Raw genomic sequence first — 16557 nt, forward strand, 5'->3', positions numbered from 1 at the left:
AGGGGCAGATGGATGAACCTGGAAACTACAGGCCTGTCAGCCTGACCTCAGTGCCAGGAAAGATTATGAAACAGATCATCTTGGGGGCAACACAGCACACCTGCAGGACAGCCAAGGGATCAGGCCCAGCCAACGTGGATTTAGGAAGGGCAGGTCCTGCCTCACCAACCTGATATAGAATAGAATAGAATAGACTAGACTAGACTAGACTAGAATAAACCAGGTTGGAAGAGACCTTCAAGAGCATTGTGTCCAACCTATCATCCAACACCACCTAATCAACTAAACCATGCAACCAAGCACCCTATCAAGTCTCCTCCTGAACACCTCCAGTGATGGTGACTCCACCACCTCCTCAGGCAGCCCATTCCAATGGGCAATCACTCTCTCTGTGTAAAACTTCCTCCTAACCTCCAGCCTAAACCTCCCCTGGTGCAGCCTGAGACAGGTGACTGCCTGGTGGATGTGGGGCAGGCTGTGGATGTAGTCTACCTGGACTTCAGCAAGGCCTTTGACACCGTCCCCCACAGCAAACTCGTGGCCAAGCTGTCAGCTCGTGGCTTGGACAACAGCACTCTGAGCTGGGTTAGGAACTGGCTGGAGGGCCGAGCCCAGAGAGTGGTGGTGAATGGTGCCACATCCAGCTGGCAGCCAGTCATTAGTGGTGTCCCCCAGGGATCAGTGTTGGGCCCAATCCTATTCAATATCTTTATTGATGATCTGGATGAGGGGATTGAGTCCACTGTTAGTAAATTTGTGGATGACACCAAGTTGGGAGCAGGTGTTGATCTTCTAGAGGGTAGAAAGGCTCTCCGGAGGGACCTTGACAGGCTGGGCAGAGTCCAAGAAGATGGCATTTAACAAGTCCAAGTGCTGGGTGCTGCACTTTGGTCACAACAACTCCATGCAGTGCTACAGGCTCGGGTTGGACTGGCTGGAGAGCAGCCAGGCAGAAAGGGACCTGGGGATACTGGTTGACAGCTGGCTCAACATGAGCCAGCAGTGTACCCAGGTGGCCAAGAATGCCAATGGCATCCTGGCCTGCATCAGAAATAGTGTGGCCAGAGGAGCAGGGAAGTCATTGTGCCCCTGCACTGCCTCTGCACTGGCTAGGCCACACCTTGAGTACTGTGTCCAGTTCTCGGCCCCTCAGTTTAAGGACATTGAGACTCTTGAACGTCTCCAGAGAAGGGCAATGAGGCTGGTGAGTGGTCTCAAGAACAAGCCTTATGAGAAGAGGCTGAGGGAGCTGGGGTTGTTTAGCCTGGAGAAGAGGAGGCTCAGGGGAGACCTTATTGCTCTCTACAGCTACCTGAAAGAAGATTGTAGACAGGTGGGGGTTGGTCTCTTCTCCCAGGCAACCAACACCAGAACAAGAGGACACAGTCTCAAGCTGTGCCAGGGGAGGTTTAGGCTCGAGCTGAGGAGAAAGTTCTTCATGGAAAGAGTGATTTGCCATTGAAATGTGCTGCCCAGGGAGGTAGTGGAGTCACTGTCCCTGGAGGTGTTCAAGAGGGGATTGGATGTGGCACTTGAAGCCATGGTTTAGTTAGCCGTGAGGTGTTGGGTGATGGGTTGGACTTGATGATCTCTGAGGTCTTTTCCAACCTTGATGATTCTATAATCACAGAATCACCACCAAGGTTGGAAGAGACCTCAAAGATCATCAAGTCCAACCTGTCACCACAGACCTCATGGCTAATCCATGGCACCAAGTGCCACGTCCAATCCCTTCTTGAACACTTCCAGGGGTGGTCACTCCACCACCTCCCTGGGCAGCCCATTCCAAAGGCTAACAACTGTCAAGCTGAGTCTTAAGACAGTCCAATGGACAGGAATCCACTGCTTCCCATGGGGGAATTATTACAAAGTCTGAATTCAATGTTAAGAACAATTAACCTGTGAAGCCAATGAAACAGGTCTGCAAAAAAAGTTAAGTATAAACCTCTCTTGTCAGTTATTAGTAGGTTTCAGTCTGAAATCATCACAGGAACTGCTCATTTTTACTATGATTCTAAGAGTTACTCTTCCGTGATTCTGTTTGCTATAGGGTCCTGCAAAACTCTGCCTCCTCACTGTCAATTGATTTATTGGTGGCTCAGGAGGAAAAAGGTCAGAGCACAGAGTTGCTATTTACTGCCCTTGATACTCTTGCAGCTATGATAAGGATACAGCAGAGAAGTTGATTGCTCACAACTTTCAAAGTCAAAATACTTTTATATAAACATTATATTACTAATTTAGGTGCTTAGTATACAGCTTAGAAATACAAACCCATCTTCAGCAGTCAGAATAGTATTACCTGGGACGACATCAGTTACTCATTAATTGCAATCTTCAATATGCTTGAATATAAGTTTACCCCTTTCTAAACACTATGTTTCAAATCAAGTATAGCAGAAACCAGTTCCAAACTTTTAAATGGAAATGAAAAACATGTACCAGGATCATCACATGGTTTCTTACCACATTCATCTGATAATCAGGACAAACATCCTTTAATATGTGTTTTGAAGGTGAATTAAGAAAGTAACCATTCCTATATCTTCATCTTCAATATTGTAGTTTGGACTCAAAGGGCACAAAGAAACTTGCTCTGAGACAATACTGCTTTGCTGAAGACTGTCTTCTTTCATCCAAACGATTCTTATCCATCTTAGAACTAATAAATCTATGAAAGGGAACTCTTATCTCTTTAAAAATAATTTCCTTGTGATATACTCTTCATAATAAGAAGAAATTACATACAGCACAGTAGATGAAAGTAAAATTCCGTGGATTAGATTAACAACATAATATAAATGCCTTTCTGTGTGTCAGCACACTCTTTATTGAAAAGGTTCCCATCACTTCCATAGTGCTGATATAGTAGATTTTTTAATGATAAATGGAAAACTTTTAGGGAACTACATGCAATACCATATCTTTACCCTGTGCTGAAGAATACAAACTTCTACTTACTGTTTAAAATGACTCAATTAAAAAACCTACTGTATAAAATGACTCAACCAAGTTAACTCATTTATCTCTTTTTATGTGGATCCCAATTAGAGTCATAGCAGCTACAAGTTGCAACATAATTGTAATAGACTTCTGATTTCCCACAGCAGTTATGGCAGGACTCTCTATGACTTCTAAAGGGAGTGAAGAGAAGGATGGGTTACAAATAAGAGAAAAACACCAGTACCTGATCCAGTTTCCAGTGGAACTCCGCAGGACGGAAGGTGTCAGCCTGATCAAAGTCCTTGCGCAACAGAAACACTAATCGGCAGTTGTGCACATACAGGGCATAGTGATGGCGGTTCATCTCTGAAAGGAGGGACCAGTGATATCAGGGATCTGAGCTAGCATCAACACTTTTGTTTAGGTGAATGCTTTTGAAAGCAATATACACGTAAAAGACAAAACCCAATAAAATAACAAAGCCCCAAAGAATGGGCTTTTCTCAACATCATGGATTATTATGGTTCTTTGGGAGGCCATACGTGCTAAGCATCTTCCTGAATTACACCATATTGGTTTTGATTACAGCAGTGTTATATCTAAAAAATAAATAACATCCAAATCAATATTTAATCTAACTAGCTTCAGTGAGGAATTAGAAGTGGTTTTCCCAATATATATAATAATAATTTAAAAAAATAAAATTAATTATTTGATCAACCATTTCCTATGAAATCTACAGATATGTTCTCAGAGATCATCCAAAAATGAGAACCAGTACTTGAAACTTAGGTAGACAAGCCAGCAGTGCTTAGAGTAGTATCATCTGAGTTTATTAACATTTTTTGAGACCAAATTAAGTGAGGAGAGATGGTAACACTCTTTGGTAACTTTGTCATAACCTTTGCTTAACTCTTTTTCCACACACAGACCCACCAGTCTTGTCAGAGTTGCAGAGAATAGTTTCCTTCTCAGCTCTTAATCCTGGACTAGGCCCGTGTTTCATCCACAGAGTGATGGTGAATTGATCAGTCAAATTCTTTGGAACTATTCCATCCGGGATTTTGGCTCCTTGCTTTCCATCAAATTTAAAAATCATGTCATTGTTATCCATGAGAAGCCCAGCTGTCCAGTTGGTCGTTGCGCTGGGAGATGGTAACAGGTCAATGGCACCTGAGGAAGCTCCTGTGAATGATGTGGAATGAATAACATCACAAGAAATTAATGAAAAAATGTGAAGATTAATTCAATATAGGCCAGTGTTCTCACTCACACGCTTCAGGTTATTTTTTACTACCAAAAAATGGTCCTTCCTCACAGAAGGAGCAGAAAGTGCTTGCAGCATGGCACAAATTAAAGGAAATATGCTTTCAAATGGTCACATGCTCATATTAGGTGAACTATGAGTTCAAAGAAGCAGCTTCATCCCTCACTCACTGTATCTACTCTGGCCATAAAAATTTGGAAAGGCTTCTTTTACCACTGGAATGAATCTGCAAAGAACTCCAAAATGGAAATATCTTCCATTGCTTGTTAAACTTAAGGTCAGGTTTGTGTACAAACATTTGGGTGATCAGTACCAAGCTCAGCAGGTTCCAATTTATCTGCCCATATTTTTATGGGTATTTACGGGTTACTTTGAAATCTCTTTCTGTTAGTATGTGTTAATCCTGCCATGAAAACAACTATTGGATTATATGCTTGGGAGATTAAGCTGGAAGAAATCATCCTTTTTTCATCCTAATAAATCTACCCAGCCTCCCAAGATGCTCAGTCATGTACATATATATCTGGAGATGTTCCCAGAAGAATTTTACCATGCTGCTGGCTCAGTGTGTTTCTAGAGTGTAGCGGCTGGTGCCCTTTTCTTCTAAAATGCTTTCACAATGATGCAGGAGCCACTGCATAGAGCACAGTTTTAGACAGAGACCCTTTGTGCCAGGATAAGAACATATTGATACTGCTTGCTGTATTGGACCAGATTGTTGGCTTAGCTGGAAACTAACCATCCAAATAAAATCTAGTCCATGTTACTGCTTTTAAATCATATCAATAGCTCCCTGTGCTGCCTTCTGCAAAGTTACACAATCAGTGAAACACAGGAGGGCAGGACCTGCCCTCTTTACTGTAACATGACCTTGAATCTGATACTCAGTGTTTCCATATTTCATTTTCCCAACTGCTATAAGTGAGAATTAGCAAGCCCATTATTTTCTATTATATTTGCATTTAGAAAGAAAGAAAGACAGCCTCGTAGTAATTTTTCCACCATATTCTAGAATCCTTAACTGGTGGGTTTTTGGCTTTTCTTTGTAGTGAGATTCATTCTGGATATGCTTTTGCAGTCTAAATTATGTCTTTGTATACATTCTTTATTTTCTATTATTGTTGGATGACAAAGTTGAAAATTGCTTACTAAAATGCTTTGAGGCATAACATTAATAACTCCCTGGCTTTAAAATGACTCAAGCATAATTTAATCATTAAAATTACCCACCTTGACCATCAAAGTGAGTATAAATCACTGGGTTATTGAAAAGCAGAATTAAACCACCAGTGATATAAAAATGAATTTTAATGCTCTGTTCTTAGCATCTGAATTCTCCAGATTTCCAACAGATAAATGCAGACATGAGCACAGGACTTACAAAGTGTGCTCTTAATTATAGAGACAATCTTCCATCTCCTGTAGCACAGATGATTATTTGTGTGTGATCACTCAGTTCTGCACTTTCTGCAATCAGTCTTTGACTGGTAGGAAAAAACCCCAGCAAGTTCCTTCCTTTTTGGAAAAATTTATTCTTCCAACCATTAGATATAATAAGGTCACTTCTGGGAGAAAACTGATTTCCAGAAATAATTTAACCTCCTCTCATAAGAGTTCTCTCTGCAGTAAGGATGGTAATGAACACAAAACACCAAAGTGTAAGCCAGCTCAAATACAATTCTGATGTCAAGTTCATTGTCATTTACAACATTTTTATCAAAGTTCTTCTCTAAAAGAAAGCAATTTCCATACCACATAATTTCTGCAGAGACTTTTCTGAGTACGTTTCCCGATCACAGCCCTTCCCAATGTAATTGGTCTGTAACTCAATGGTGGTACGTATTGAGGAAACCGGTCCATCACACGTTTCGAGATGAATGCTGGGAAACAAAGGTATGCTGCCAGAACCAGGCTTGTATTCAATCCTTTTGTTCCAGTCTGGAATAAAACAACAATAAAAAGATCCAAGAGTGATTTAAAAAGGGAAGGGAGTTATATAATTTTAAATGATAAATGTTCTCAAAGGTTACTGTATAAGACAAAAATAAGCTTTTGAATTTGGCATCAATAAGATATTGCCCTAAAAAAATTGCATTTTGCTTCTCTTTGTAAAAGTGTCAGGCTCAATTAAGCAATACTACTGTTGCTAGAGTCACAGAAGCACAGAGTATTTTACATACCCTGACAAGAAATGCTAATTGATGTCAGTCTGGATCTCCAGTGTCTATGTCCCTGTGACAGACTACAAGTTAGATCTACAGGGATGAGGCTGTCTGCAACTGTGAATTTGGTCATATTTCATAGTTTTTGTGATACAGAACAAAGGTCTCCAAGGACCAGGCTATATAGATCAGTCTCACTGGACTGTGACCAGCTAATAAAACACATCTGTAATGCCACTTCTTGTCTTCAAATGTCTTCCTAATACTGTGAAGTATTAGTGACAGAAAGTTACAGCTGAAAAGTCTCCTCATGCTTTCAGCATGATTTGACTAATCTGTAGTTTTTCTTCTGCAGATATATCACAGCTTACAACGTTTAAGCAATCCCCTGCCTTAGGCAGCCACCTGGCCATGCCATCCACAGCAATATGCTTCTCAGATGAAGCATTTAATTTTAAAATTCAATTAATTATGGTGTTTGCAATCTGCTTCAGAGAAAACCCAAACAAGCGATGTTAATTAAAAACATGTATTTGAGCTCTCTTTGCAATTCAGCTTTTCATAGAATAATTGCATGGTCTAAGTTGGAAAGGACATTACAGATCCCTTAGGCCAGTCCCTCTGCCATAGGCAGGGACACCATCCAGTAGACTAGATTGCTCAAAGTTCCATTCAACCTGGTTTTGAATGCTGCCAGGGATGAGGCATTCACAGCTTCTCTGGGAAATCCATTTTAGTGTTTCACCATCACTATGGTAAAGAAGTTCTTCCTTATCACAGTATCATAGTATAACCAAGGTTGGAAGAGACCCCAAGGATCATCAAGTCCAACCTGTCCCAACAGACCTCACAACTAGACCATGGCACCAAATGCCATGTCCAATCTCCCCTTGAACACCTCCAGGGATGGCGACTCCACCACCTCCCTGGGCAGCCCATTCCAATGACGAATTACTTGCTCAGTGAAGAACTTTTTCCTCACCTTGAGTCTAAACCTCCCCTGGCACAGGTTCAGACTGTGTCCCCTTGTTCTGGTGCTGGGTGCCTGGGAGAAGAGACCAACCCCTTCCTGTCTACAACCACCTTTCAGGTAGTTGTAGAGGGCAATGAGGTCACCCCTGATCCTTCTCTTCTCCAGGCTAAACAATCCCAGCTCCCTCAGCCTCTCCTCATAGGGCTTGTGCTCAAGGCCTCTCCCCAGCCTTGTTGCCCTTCTCTGGACACGTTCAAGGATCTCGATGTCCTTCTTAAACTGAGGGGCCCAGAACTGGACACAGGACTCAAGGTGTGGCCTAACCAATGCAGAGTACAGGGGCACAATGACCTCCCTGCTCCTGCTGGCCACACTATTCCTAATACAGGCCAGGATGCCATTGGCCCTCTTGGCCACCTGGGCACACTGCTGGCTCATGTTTAGGCGGGTGTCAATCAGCACCCCCAGGTCCCTCTCTGTTTGGCAGCTCTCCAGCCACTCTGACCCCAGCCTGTAGCTCTGCATGGGGTTGCTGTGGCCAAAGTGCAGCACCCGGCACTTGGACTTGTTAAATGCCATGCCATTAGACTCTGCCCATCTGTCCAGTCGGTCGAGGTCCCTCTGCAGAGCCTTTCTACCCTCTGACTAACATCCGTTCCCAACTTGGTGTCATCTGCAAACTTGCTGATGACTGACTCAACCCCCTCATCCATATCATCAGTGAAGATGTTAAAGAGGATGGGGCCCAGCACTGATCCCTGGGGGACGCCACTGATGACTGGCCGCCAGCTGGATGTGGCAATCTTTTCCAGTTTAATATTGTTACTTCTTGTCCTGTCACTAAAGGCCTTTCTAAAATGTTTCTCCCATCTTTTTACATACCCCTTTAAGTGCTGAAAGTCTGCAAGAAGCTCTCCCCAGAGCCTTCTCTTCTGCAAGCTGAACAACCCTAATATCTCAGCCAGTCTTCAGAGCAGAGGTGTTCCAGGCCTTTGGCCATTTTTGCAGCACTTCTTCTCCTCTCACAGGTTCATAACTTTTCTCATGCATGTTAGCCAACCCCAGCCAATGTACCACACAACGTAAGAGTGCCACATGAACAGTAAGATATAAATAGACAATTATTTTGAAGTCACAACACTATTCAGCTCTGCTACCTAATGTGTAGACATGTATATCTGTAAAATTTGTCAAAGGAAGTCCTCTTGCACGCACAGATGAACTTTCTCTGACTTTTTACAGACTTAGGTGAAAAAAGACTCCATAGATGGAAAAATTCTAGGTCCTGGCATTCAATAAAATCTCTTTAAAGAAATGGAAAGAGATGTTATTTCTAAATATCAGTGGAGAGAAAAGTAATAACATATATATATTTATTTATGTATTTAGTATATGAAGGAGCTTGGTGTTTTTCAACTAACCTTGTTTTCAGAAAGCTTGAAAAAAAAGGTACTGTGTCCTACCCTCTTAAATTGAATAAAAATTTACAAAAAGATCTGAAATTCCTTGCAAATATTTTGAGCTGTAGAGCAATCATTAGTCCAAGGTGCACATAAAGGAAACAGGATGCTGACAGTCACTGCTCTGCTTTTTGCAATTCCAAGATTTTCTTCACAACTTTCAAATCAAATGGTAATAATGCAGCTTTTCTTTTTTTCTCTTCTCGAGAGGATTCTGAGACTTCATTCAACATTCTAAAAGTACCTTTAGTATCTATTTTTACTAAAATCTTTAGGGCTTGACTAAAAGAGAACTAAAACTACATTACTGCCTGTGCATACATCAGCTGATTTGCTATTTCAGTAGTAACTTTCAGGTAATAGTATTCACCCCATTCATTCCATATTAAGTTAGATTTGATCTGGAGCACCGCATAAGTTGTCTGCAATTGTCAACTTAAACATTCTCTTAGAATTTCAAGTATTATATAAGGTACATGATTACAATAACAAATTTTTGTTCCCAGTCCATTCCAGAAATTTGAGGTCAACATTTTTTCACTGAAACAAAAGCAGCAAGTTCTTTTAGATGCTTAAAGTAAAAAGGAGATAATTTGCTGGTTTGTATATAAGCTAGTAATATATGAATTATTGATCTTTACAGCCTCTATTGATCAGTTAAAATATTTTATTCTTCTACCCATAAGGAAAAAAGAGAGTCTCATATGTGTATGAAACATTTCTGACTATCTCAGCAGCTTTCAGGTTTCAGCCACATTTCCATTTCTCAGCTATATCAAATTAACTGGCACTCATGCAAGACATTCATTAGTGTATGTGAGATGTGACTGAACTATTAACTGTAACATATCTGCAATGGCACACTCACCTCCAGTTATATGAGGAAGGTCTTATAACAACCACACTATATAAAATGTCACTACTCACAAGGAAGAAAAATGGAAGACCTCTGTTTCTGCCACATGAATTGGAAGAAGTGTTTCATTTCAGAGTATTGCCTTTCTACTTGGCAGAAATGGTAATTTCTACCTAGAGATCATAAACCCTGAATGTTCTAAATCACTCACATTTATCTCAGCTCTGAATTGTAAAAAATCAACTAGACTAGAACTGCACTCCTGCAGTGTCATAGACTAATCGTCATCCTAAATCCCACCTGAAATAGTGTCTTTGTTCTTTGGTCCCCTGCCACATCACAGACATCCTAAATCCCACTATCTGCTCTTTCACAGACTTAGTCCAGGTTTAAGAAGTCTACCAAGGAGTCCCGCTCTGTATAGAAGCCATTCCCAGGCAGGCACGAGGCAATACTGGAATATGACATAACCTCATGATAGCAGGACAGTCCTTAAAGGTAGCAATAGCTCTGATACAAATCAGCTGGCTTATTTATATAGCATCTGTCCCCCATGGCATTTCAGCACTCCCTGTTTTCACACTACAGTAGAGTTAGTAATGTTGGAAAGCTCATAGAGTTGGAATGAGCTATTGTGAGAAAAATCCAAGTCTTTCATTTAATTATGAATGTGGTAAAGATCATTATTCTTCTTTCTCCCAGAATAATATCCTGCATTGCACACAGTCAAAAGACTAACACCTTGCCCTCAGCAATGTCGAGACACCTTTTTGATTTCTCTAGAATTGACTCAGAAGAGTCGTCTTATGTAACCTGAGTCTCCAAAGGCCTCTGAATTTCAATGTGTAAAACCTGCATCTTAAAATGTGACTCATGTCTAGGGTCTGACCCATGTCAGTCAAAGGATATATAATTCCATCTGAAATCGTAGATTGCATTAGATTAGCTAAACTCAACCAGTATGATTCCTCTGACACAAACTGTCATGTGACAACACCACATTACAATACAAACTTAGGAAGTAGGTGGGGATACTTATCTCATGGGGAAAGTTTGAATAAAACTAGTCCTGTTTAGTCCTGCAGAAGACTGTCTTTGTTTAGAATTTTTAACTCAATAGGATTTCGCATGCCACTTGTGGTATAAAACTTTTCCACACAACCTGAGAGAGCCTCAGATGGACTATACCTACAAAATAACATTTGGGTGTAAATGTCACAATGCCGAGTTTGTGGTTCAGATTTCATTAGGTATAAAACAACCATGTAAACTTGGATCTTGATCTCTCAGACACTCAAACTACTCCAGGATCAAAATAGATCAAACTTCAGTGACAGTTTGTAAGTAAATCCCAACAAGCTAAAATTTTCCTTTTAACATAAGGTAAAGAATTTCATTGATCTCTGCATTTGAATTTGACACTTTTTCCTTGTATTCTAAGTATTATATTCACATTTATAATATTTGATGATACTAAAAATGACAATTTGCTTTTTCCTTGGAGTATAGCACTTGCATGCAGAGAGAAGGTATCACCTGCTTAGTGTCGCCACCTATATGTGTGTGGCCATGAAGTTTGTTTCCACCTCAGGACATTAAAAATTATGTGAAATTAATTAATGACAACTGCAATGTGATTCCTGCTCTATCAGTAAAATACAAAATGTCTCTCATGTTGGACTGTAGATGTACACCATGGCAGCTAAATGTAAGATAAAATTCATGTAGTGCCATTAGTGAGTCTCTGCAGCATCTCTACATAATAGCTGGAACATAAGGTTCCCAGAGCAATGGAATTCATAGATCTCTTTCCTCTACAGCATCTGTCATGTGAAGTATTAATGTAGGCTGGATACTCAGAAAAAGGTTACTCAGCCCCATCCCTCCCCACCCCCCCCAACATACACTTCAGCATTGCTGAAGCATTGCTTTTAGTAAAGACTTTCCTCTGAAGTGATCTAGAATAAATAAAAAATATCAGTATACACAAAGCAGTTCAAACAAGGTCAGAAATGTCTCAGTAGTTTTGCCAAAAGTACACATATTTTCATGATTTATGAAACCTCTTGTATTTTAGAAGCAGCTAGGCAGCTTTAGATGCTGTACAAAGATACTTGGAAGAGCAATGCTCTATCCTCACAATACTGTAATTTTCTTTTAATACCATGAATTTACAGGAAAGTGCACGTTGACAGAATATCATACTCATACTCTGCAGCCACCTCAGTAAAACCTGCTGTATACATAGACATGCTCCACATGTGAAAGATCACTGCCCTTCTGAAATGTATACTACTTAGTACTTAAATTTCTAGTGTGAACTAATGCTAAAGGACTTTTCAGTGAAACAAAGACTGCATAACAGTTCCTACATGTTTTCTCTTGGGCAGTGTTCTCTCTGTATTTATGGAATTATAAATTGTACCACCCTAACATAAATTTAAAAAAAACCCGAAAAATTCAAAGAATTGTAATTTCCCATTTGGAAAAGAAAAAAACCAACAAGCCAAGACATACAAAGCAATCACTTTATCTGATCTGCTCCCCTGTTTCCTGACTAACCCTCCTCAAAACTGAAAAAGGAAAATTTTTACTTGCAAAAAATGAATCTCAGCCTTGCAACAGACCTTACAATAAATTCTGAATTATCTTTTCTGGCTCAGATGCCAGGTGAGCAAAACTGAGTTAACATTGTTCTTTTAATTTTAAGAATATCATTAATGTTAGAATAGATATCTGCTATGCCTTGTCATCTCAGAAGGAAAGTTAGGAAAAGGACTGGTAGTGCAGGTATGCCTGGCCTTTTCTTTTTTTTCTGCAAAGATTCCAAACTACTTAAAATAACCAGGTCTGTTCAGGTTGTCTAAGCACTTTCACATTTATTAAATTGATCACTTTACCAGGAGTGAATTTAGTAGGATGTCCCCTAGTTAACTAGCCACAAATCAGGTAGGAAGCATCAGCACAATGCTACTTCCAGGATTCATCAATGTCACCATCTGCTGCCCAGAATACAATTTTCCAAAACCAATTTTCTAAGCTTTAAAGGGTCAAGGAGTCACCTCTGAGAGGAAAAAAAATGGCTTTTTCCCTTGGGAACCAAGTACGGAGTTTTACAGCAGTTGATACAACTCCTAACACTGCTGGAAGATACGTATTGTGCTAGGGAAGGCTGGTAGAAATTATGTCAAAAATGAAACAAGAGTTAAGTATCAGCTAGGATCACACTTCTTGTGCGTCATTGATAACTCACAGAAATAACATTAACAGCACACCCAAACACCATTTAGGATATTTTCATTAAATACTTCCCTCTACTTTTAAATAATGCCTATGTATACAATATGCATTTGTATGTACAAATATATATATACATGCCTATTAATGTATACATAAAATATGAATGTTTTTAAGCAACACTGCAAAATATTTTTTTATACTTCTGTCTCTTTAAAGGAAAAAAGATGAACCTGCCAGCGACCTGATCCTAGCTTCCATCTGTGGATCAGCTTCCTCATCATGAACATGCTTGAGAGTATGGGCTCTTAGCTGAACCTGCCCCCCATCTCTGGGTCTGCCCTGCTCACCTCAACTGGGTGAGGGATTGGTCCTTGTTGATGAAGGCTCTGCCAGCTCTGCTACTGAAATTGGCTCCTGGTTTGCCTTTCTTCAGGGAGTAGCCCTCCCCTTGCTGCTTCTTGAGACCAGGTTTAGATATGCTTAGAAGTTTCTAACATCTTGAAAAGGTTAACCTATCACAAAAGGATTTCATTATGGGAAGAGAAATCTTCCTAGTTATCCTTGAGAGCAAGAATTGTGACTAGTGTTTGGATCCTGGTATCCCAAAAGATTTCACTATTGAGGAATAATCAAAGAGCTTCTCAGATTTCAAAGCACATACCCCTAAATGCTACATGGACTGGTTACTGAAATCAACTGAATGGAGGACGTCAAAACTTCTATGGAAATTCTGCAGGGACTATGCTGAAGACAGCAGGGCTTTTTTAGTATGGAAAACCACTAATTTGGTTTAAAAAAACCCTACACTTTAATAAAAAAATAGAAATAACTGCAAATCTACCAATTATGCTGTCAAATGCTATCATCTAGCTTTTCTCTGTAATGTAATCTCTTACTCGTATGGCAGTAAGTGATCACTCCATTGTTTGAAAATCACAGGAATTAACAGATAGCATGAAGAAAATTTTTAGTGTAGCTATAAAGTCGGTTGACAAAACTCACTAATGAGACTTTCCAATCAAAGTAACTGATCAGGAATTAATTCCATTCACTGATTTCCATTTTTAGCTTGCTTAGGACACTAATAACACTTCAGTGTGGTCTGCTCAAAATGGTTTGATGCCAGTTTGTGTCAAGTTTTTTTCTAAAGTAGCTTCTTTTTTTACTGACAATGTCTGTCTGGGGTTTTTGTTGATTGTACAGTAATGTCCAACTTCAAAGAGCAGGGAAGTAGCTCCTAGATTTAATGAGGACTTCAATGCTATTACCCCAAAGGTATTTTGTAAGGGGTAGTACCTTGGCTGGTCAAGTCTTACCTGCTCTGCACTATGTATGTCAGTCATGCCAAGTTGCCCTCTAGAACGAGGAATAATTGTGTACATTGTTTTATGTAAACCTATTCTTCCCTGTCCTATCACTGCACAGTGGGGGGTTATTTGAAGGGCATCTGCACTGGTATTCACTGCACTGAAATTTTTCACACTTAACTCATACTCTGAGCAGGCAAACACTATTCACTTGCACTCTGTATCATTTTACCTGGTAACATGCTGGTGAAGGGAAGCAGTCACCTGTTTGACAAATGGAAAGGTACAATTCCACATGGATGGCATGTGATATACTAGATCAGAACACATTGAGCTATTTCATAGTTTTACCTTCTTTATGATAAAGGCCCATCATAAAACTTTATCAGATATGAAGGGAGAAAGAGTATTTGTGCCAAATTGCCTGAGGAATAAATAAAAAGCCCAAATTCAAGCACAATGAGCACTATCAAAGCATATTCTTTCTTATCTGAGGTGTTTTAGACAAGCTCCTCTAAACTTTCTTATGTACTTGTAATGGGTTGGGGCAAACCCCCTCCCCACCAGGCGCAGAAATAACGACTCAGACAAACTGATTGCAAGAGTAGTGGAGAGTTTAAATAGAGAACAGTGAGTGTGCACAAAAGGAAACATAGTGACAAGAAACCAAAGTAAACCCAGAAAGACCCCAAACCCCACCTGAGGGTGCACCCAAAACCCCCAGGGCTCCTCCTTCCCCCCCTACTATTAGGCTGGTCTCAGCTGGCCAGATCTGAGCCTGCCCATCCCCCAGTGGCCTTGGGCCCAATCAGGCCCATGGCCGGGAGATCTCTCCCCCAGTTACCAAGTCTCGGAGAGGGAAGGAAAAGAGGAAGTGCCAGACCCCATCGCAAAATTTATAATGGTGCAAGAGATTATGGTAGAAATACCTAATTTCCTGCGTCCAACCACTGGGATGGACTTCTGGACACAGGAAACACCCCTGTAGCAGAGGGCACCCAGCCCAAACTACAACAGTACTACATTTTTTTTAAGAGTTGTAGCTTTATAGATGCTGCTTTCCCTGGCAGCCTCTCATATTAAATACCCAGTATTAACCACATACAGCTCTGACTGCTAAAAGAGAAGAAAATAATAGCAATAGCTGAATTCCAGCTTTTCATTAAAATGTTAAATACCTTGTAAATACTTCACATAGTCTAAGATGAACAAAGCATTACAAACAATAAAACAAACCTCATTTGAGATTGTTTCTCTTACTTTTATAGGCTACTTGCTATCTACACTTGATGGGACCAGCAACAACCATCTGGCCCATAATTGATACATAAACTATGAAATATGGTCCTATAGGACCTTTTCCTTCTGAATTTGTCTGCAATTTTACCTTCAAGTACAACAGCCAAACTGATTTCTTCCTTCTGAATCACTCTTCTTAAAAATTAGTTACAAAGGTCAGGTTAGTCCTGAGTGATAGCTGCATAACGTGGTTGCATCCAGTTGGTTTGCCCCTAATGCAGCCCTCATTTTCATCTCAATTCTTTATAATTTGTGGCATGTCTGTCTTTCCAGTACACTGCCAGCAGGGTTTTCTCAATTTGAGACAGAGTAGATCCTAACAAGCTTTTCAGAACATCAGCATCTTAATATGAAGACAGTAATCAGAATTTAAAAAATGCCTTTGACTCCCACAGTCAGGTAAGTGTGCCTTGACTCATGCATGCAAGCCAATTATGTGCCTGTAACAGGATCATCTGAACAACTCTGGCAGACAGAAAACTACCTTGTCCTGGTGGCTTCAAAAGCTGTATTTAAAGGTGCAGTAGTAGAAAGGCGAATCAGAAGCATTGTTAACATGTTTCACTGTGTACAGACCAAATTATAAAGTAGATTATTAAACTAGAAATTTGTCTTTTTTTCTTTCTAGCCTACGCTTTGTTCTGACTAGAGAAGAAGCATGGCAAATATAAACAAACATGGGATCATTATCCACATTTTTAACAGGCTTGGAATGAAGTAAGCATGGGAAACAGCAACAGTTTTCTATACCACTGCAACAAGAACCTGAGTTTCCATACTGTGAGGTGGAGGAAAAACACCAAAGACAAGACATTTGAACAAAAAAATTAAAATATATAAAGTACTAAACTTTACCTTGCCATCCTGGTTTGCACACTGGTTTGACATTAACTCGTACTAAGACATCTTCTGTTGCATGTTTCTGCCCACAGTCAAAAGCTGTTACCATTATCTCATACTGGTGCTGTTTATCGTAACTCAGTTTCTCAGTGTTTCTGATGTTACCTGTAGATTCAATAAAACATAATGTCAGGAAACTACTTACAGACT

At 40.2% G+C, this 16557-nt stretch overlaps 1 protein-coding gene across 1 annotated transcript in view; it reads right to left on the bottom strand.

Annotated features, from left to right (window-relative positions):
• The window catches only part of CLSTN2 (calsyntenin 2), a 395403-nt gene that overhangs the window by 68902 nt on the left and 309944 nt on the right, over positions 1–16557 (bottom strand). Inside the window, exons 5-8 of the mRNA XM_054166362.1 lie at positions 16363–16512; positions 5963–6148; positions 3880–4128; positions 3188–3309 (exon numbers count right to left, since the gene is read on the bottom strand). Coding sequence (XP_054022337.1) covers positions 3188–3309; positions 3880–4128; positions 5963–6148; positions 16363–16512 — 707 coding nt within the window. The remainder of the gene's footprint in view (positions 1–3187; positions 3310–3879; positions 4129–5962; positions 6149–16362; positions 16513–16557) is intronic.

The sequence above is a fragment of the Dryobates pubescens genome, chromosome 13 (genome assembly GCF_014839835.1).
Source record: "Dryobates pubescens isolate bDryPub1 chromosome 13, bDryPub1.pri, whole genome shotgun sequence".
In the NCBI taxonomy this organism is placed as follows: Eukaryota; Metazoa; Chordata; class Aves; order Piciformes; family Picidae; genus Dryobates; species Dryobates pubescens.